At 32.6% G+C, this 5,636-nt stretch overlaps 1 protein-coding gene across 1 annotated transcript; it reads right to left on the bottom strand.

Moving 5' to 3' along the window:
- Positions 1-2,656: 2,656 nt before the first annotated feature.
- LOC145012279 (protein trichome birefringence-like 35) lies at positions 2,657-5,373 on the bottom strand. Its single transcript, XM_078971073.1, has 6 exons — positions 5,025-5,373; positions 4,208-4,490; positions 3,911-4,082; positions 3,606-3,802; positions 3,236-3,388; positions 2,657-3,016 (listed from the first exon to the last, which is right to left on the bottom strand). The coding sequence occupies exons 1-6, from the start codon at positions 5,251-5,253 to the stop codon at positions 2,686-2,688; spliced, it is 1,365 nt and encodes a 454-aa protein (XP_078827199.1). The 5' UTR covers positions 5,254-5,373; the 3' UTR covers positions 2,657-2,685.
- Between the last annotated feature and the right edge of the window lie 263 nt (positions 5,374-5,636).

Here is a 5,636-nt window from a genome sequence, read left to right as displayed (position 1 = left end):
GATAATTACCAAAATTAACTACACAAATCACAGTAGTCAGAAAATCCTTAAATTCGGCTTTATATTGATCTCACGCCGTGAGACACTTTGTGTCACGTCGTGAGAAACAATTTTTTGAAAAAAATTTGTTTTATTCATTTCATCTCATGTACAATCAATGTTATACACACCAAGACTCTGATACCGCTAATGAGTTTTATAGTTTACAGAACTATGTGCTTGCGGAATTTCACTTAACACTTAAGAACATATGCAACCTAAATGATCTATGTCATTACACTTTGAAGGCAACAAGCAATGAACAACAAAACTAACATGAACCCTAATGAAACTTTAATATAATCAAAATACAAGAATTAGGGTACATACCTTTGATTTGTTGTAGCAATCAAATCACTTTAATCCCTTGTAGTTGTTGGTCTTAGAAAGCTTAGTACCAAAATGATGATGCCTCTAATGGCTTATACCCACACACTAGAACTAGAAGGCAAGAGAGGAGAAAAAAAGGAAAGGAAGAGGAATTCAAATTTCTCTAGGTTAGGAAGAGCATGAAATAGATGACCCACGGCTCATATATAGTTGTCTAGAAACTCTAGAAACCCTTAATTTGAACATATAATAATATATTTCAAATTGGGCAATTATCTAGTTTCCTAATTATCATTTGAAGGCTTCTACAAACCCTAATAGGGTCCTCAAAACCGTCCATATGATGGAGGTTTTTAGATCCTCTCATTTGTTCAATTATTGAACAATACAACTTAGTCCTTGCATCTTTAATTAATTCCAATTAATTCTAAATTAATTCCAGATTAATTCTGGTTAATAATTAATCAATTCTATGTGATTTCATATTAATTTATTAATCACATAATAAATTAACAAATCAACTTTCTATTTCTAATTAATATATTAATCATATAATATATTAACAAATCATTTATTATATTTATTAATCATATAATAAACTAATCAATTTATCCTCTCTCTACAAATGTCGTTCTAACCAAGTTTTAATTGTGAGTGTAATCCAAAAAGGACTTTGCTTCTACTTACAAGAATATACAAATTTAGTTATGAGCTTAGACACCTTAATCCAACAAAACAGTGGTGTCTGGTGATGATTGTGAGATTGCGAACAACATAAGACGAATTTGACGCCAGAATAAAATCCCATGTTCTGACCTAATCATCATCATCGCACAACCCAAACCATCACTATCCCATCCCCTGTTCTTCATTTCTGGTTTTAATTCGCTAAAAAAAACAAAGAATGGAGGAAGTGAGACCTAAGGAACAGGCGGAGATGAAGATGGTTTTTTGAATGTTGATTTCCAGATCTAAAGATGGTGGTGTCGAATGGTAGAGGCGGAGATAAAGGCGATTTAATTTTGTTGGTTGACGGTGGTGATAGTAAGCAAATAGTTATGAAGGTAACAGACGATGATAGTATTAGAGGGGAAAAATAATCTTTTCATGTTAGATTTAATAGAAAGACGGTGTTAGTCATAATTACTATTTACGTGTATGGTTTGCTTCAAAAGGACCACTAATGCAAAAAAACTTTCATAAGGACTATATTAGGGAAAAATTGAAAATCATTGGTGAAATTTTGTCAAAGCAATACGATGGATGAAGCAAAATGAAATAAAAATAGAGTCCGAATGAAAAACAAATTTAAGGACAAAAGTTGCAATCTTTTAACAAGTATTGAATTCATAACAAATTTTAAAGTATATATTTTTACGAAATTTTAATACTATTGAAATAAAAACATATTAAATGATAAAATTCATATTTCTCTATGGTTTTTTTGTTGTCAGGACTTAAGGTTAATAATTCTACAAATTAGTTTACTACAAGACCATGTTCGTCAAAAAAAAATAATAATAAATAAATAAATTAATTAATTAATTAATTAAAAAAAAAACAGTGATTAACTTTGTAACTTTTGACAAACCACAATGACTAATTTTATAATTTTGTCTTAAAAAATCACTTAGGATGTTTTTATTTTATTTTATTTTATTTTTTTTAATTTTTTGGCTAAAAGTCTCTTTGATATTTTATGCAGGAAAAAGACAAAAAAAAAGTTTTTATGTCGATTTTTTTGCATTACAAAAAATAGTTTTTAATTTTTGAAAGATATTTTCTAAGTTCTAACCCTGTATTTATTTTTCCACCATCAATATTGTCATCAATATTGCTACTGACGCCGCCACCACCATCACCACCTCACCTCACCTCCCCTAATACCAACACCACTGTAGCCACCACCAATAGTCATTCTTTTGAAAACTTAAAAAAAATATATATATGAAAACTAAACACATGGAAAAAAAAAACTTTTGTCCACATTTAAAAAGACCTCTAAAACAAACACCACCTTATAATGACCATGAAAAATCCACATTTAAAAAGACCTCTAAAACAAACACCACCTTATAATGACCATGAAAAAGTAATATATAACTGAGATTGAGAAAAGGGAAAGAAAAGGTGGTAGTAAAGTAGATCTTATACTTTTTTTTTTGGTAAGATTTAATTTCCCTCTCTTTTCAAAGAGAGTAAAAATGGACTTTCTATTCACCTTCAATATGCAAATTCAAAACCTTGTTTTCATCAAAAACCCACAACACCATAAAAATACAACACATTAAAAAAAAGGTCCAATTAACTTTCTATTTATAGAAAATGGAATAATAATTCATTCCAAACATCCGGTACACCCGGCAAGCACCAATGAATGCAATCGGAATAACTCATCGGATTCGCCAATTCCGCCGCACTCCTACTCTCCCAAAATTTCCGATAAATTGACGGATGGCCATCTTTTCTATATTCCGACATTTGAGTAATATTTATAATACTAACCCTCGACTTCAACTTATTTACAACATTATCCACCATCCTCATTGTTGCTAAATCCGAACCACTTCCCCAATACCCTTCGTCTGTAATCGGAGATTTTTCACCATAACAATTCCCCTCGGTCCCCGATTCCCATTCCCGACTCCTGTCAATTCCAAAACGGTTCAATGCAATAAATAACAACGTACTTTCAACGCTTTGTTATTATAGCGTCTTATTATTTTACTCTAATATTATTGTGTTCTCTTTGTCTGTTGTCTGACACACAGTGTTTGGTTGGTCAAACACTTTTTGTCAGACAACAGACAGACTGTATTATCTTACTGTAATGTTACTACTGTAAAAAAACAATGTTAGCGCTTACCAGAGATGAGTAGGGGACATGGTAACAAAAAAGACTTTCTTATTGAATGGATCAATGTTAGAATCTATCCAATTAGCCCATGCTTCCATGGCCAATTCCATGGCTTCTAACCCTTCGGCTTCTTCACAAACTCCGTTTTCTTCGTTACTCCATCTTCATGATTAAAAAAAATGGCATATTAAATGCGAGAAATAGCAATGTACTTTTATTGTTTTGTTTATTAAATGCAATAAATAGCAACATACTTTCATCTACTTATGTATTATTATAGCATACTATTTTTTAAATTTTCTATCAAAATATTATACATTTTATAAATGTACGTTGCGATTTCTTGCATTTTAATAAAAAAAAATGGAGATTCACTCACAACAATTTCACTGAGCCTTGTCTCCACCACAAATATGAATTAAAAATCAATATATCAACATGTTCCCATTCAGACGCGTGTCTAAGAACTGAATCAGGACGCATTATTCTCTCATCCAATCGATGGTTGACCGGATCATCCGAGTTTGACTCCACTAAAAGTGGGGCCCACTGAAATTCCACCGTGGCATTATACTCCTATACACAAAACAAATCATACAAAATTGAAACTTGAAAAATTCAATCCTTCATTTCTTAAGCCAAAATTAGAATTACGGATTTAACCAAAAAAAGGAAAGAATATACCTCTGCTCGGAAGATGGTAAGAGGGGCATTTGGGGTAATTGACTTCTTTTCTGGAGGAATTACAGATTCTAAAAGACATAACATTGATATCCATTGGCCTCTGTTTAGTGAATCCCCTACAAACATCAATCTTTTGTTTCTTAACTTTTCCCACATCTCAGTTGCATTCCATCTAAAATGAAAATAAGTTCAAGAAAGTCGATTTCATGTAAGTAAATTACTTATATAATATATACCCTCGTTTTACTAGTACCCTGTGAAAAAGACGGGAATACCCTTTTCTTGAAAACAAATTACCTCTTCAAATTGCAGCCATGAGGTTGCCATCTCCAGTATTGATACTCCAAATCAGGCCTTCCATGTTTGTGACAAGCCAATTGATCAGACATGTATGGGCATTCAGACTCCTTATAATGAGGATATGAAGTGTTGTCAAATACCCATTTGCCTTTAAACAAATCGCATGAATCTTTCTTTTCGTCTTCTTGTTTATCAGATTGAATCAAATTGATATCCCATCTGGCTTTCTGCCCACTGTAGTTTACTGTAGACTTGCAGCTACTGAATCTATCCAAAACCACTGGATTAAGATATCGTGTTAGGAGATTGTACGCTAAAAATCTCGGTGATTTTAGTAGCGAAGATTGCTTTGTATTTGAAGGAGATTGTTAATTTGTTAGTAAACAGATAAATGAAAGCAGGATGCAATTTCTTGTGTTTAATCATAATCGAATACTTGAGTAACAGGCCCACGTGGATTGAATTGCCGACTTGCCGTTTTAGATCTCGAAATGTTACAGGTTTCGTATGATTGACAGTTTAATTCAAATGGATGTTTTTACAGTTTTGAATCTTGGATATGGCGTCGGTTACGAAGTGTCGAAGTTAAATGGAATGATCATTTTTTTTTCTTGAAATTAAACAGAACTCATGTGAAGGTGATGTTGAAGTTGAAATCACACTAAGAGGATATCGAATCAAAGCGACTCTAGAAGCTAAATCGCAAGAAGAAGGTATTTATGATGTCGAAGCATGAACCCTAGTGAACTAAACAAGTAAAGTGTCTCTTTGAGATATATAATCAAACAGGTGACAGGGATTACGATATACAGACCTGGAGGAGCTTTCAGGCGACTGCTATTCAGGGAAGAGGGTGTGGGTTTGGATAAAAATGCCTGCTTTACATCATTACGAGTACCAATGTCATCTCCTTTCCGATTTTCTTTCCGGTGGATTTCTTGAAATCGGCGCTCGTTAAAGAAAATGGTACAGAATACGAACAGGAAGCAGACTAGTGCTATGAGTGGAAGTTGGGTTTTCTTCTTGTTCCATCTCTGAATCATCCTAGAGAGAGAGAGAGAGAGAGAGAGAGAGAGAGAGAGAGATATGGCGTTGTGATTACTTGATTATCATTCTTGAATCTTGACTCGACAAGGGTCTTGACTTTGATTCAACCATTTCCGACATCTCCAATAATATTCCCGTAACATTTAAGAAGGTAGTTGTCAATACAAATATCTTTATTTGATAACTACAAAAGGGTAGTTATTTAATCTTACATCGATATGCTAATTATAAACATATAAAATCAAGAATGTTGCTTGATTAATTGATGAAGTAATAAAATATCAATTTTTTGTTGATTTGAATATAACCAATTTTGTTATTAACCTTTGAAAGACCCGTCATTCGTATTGTTGATGGTTTTTTGTTGTTTTAGGAAGGT

This window comes from Lactuca saligna, chromosome 8, assembly GCF_052625555.1.
Source record: "Lactuca saligna cultivar CGN05327 chromosome 8, ASM5262555v1, whole genome shotgun sequence".
NCBI classification, from domain to species: Eukaryota; Viridiplantae; Streptophyta; class Magnoliopsida; order Asterales; family Asteraceae; genus Lactuca; species Lactuca saligna.
Note: the sequence above shows the minus strand (reverse complement) of the source record. Positions and strands in the feature narration are given on the sequence as shown.

Bases quoted from the DNA above. Each gene is read 5' to 3' on its own strand.
- LOC145012279 (XM_078971073.1), bottom strand. From the start codon at position 5,253: ATGATTCAGAGATGGAACAAGAAGAAAACCCAACTTCCACTCATAGCA. The intron at 4,083-4,207 runs GTAATTTGTTTT...TTTTCATTTTAG, and splicing joins CATGGCTGCAATTTGAAGAG to ATGGAATGCAACTGAGATGT. The intron at 3,017-3,235 runs GTAAGCGCTAAC...TGGAATTGACAG, and splicing joins ATGTCCCCTACTCATCTCTG to GAGTCGGGAATGGGAATCGG.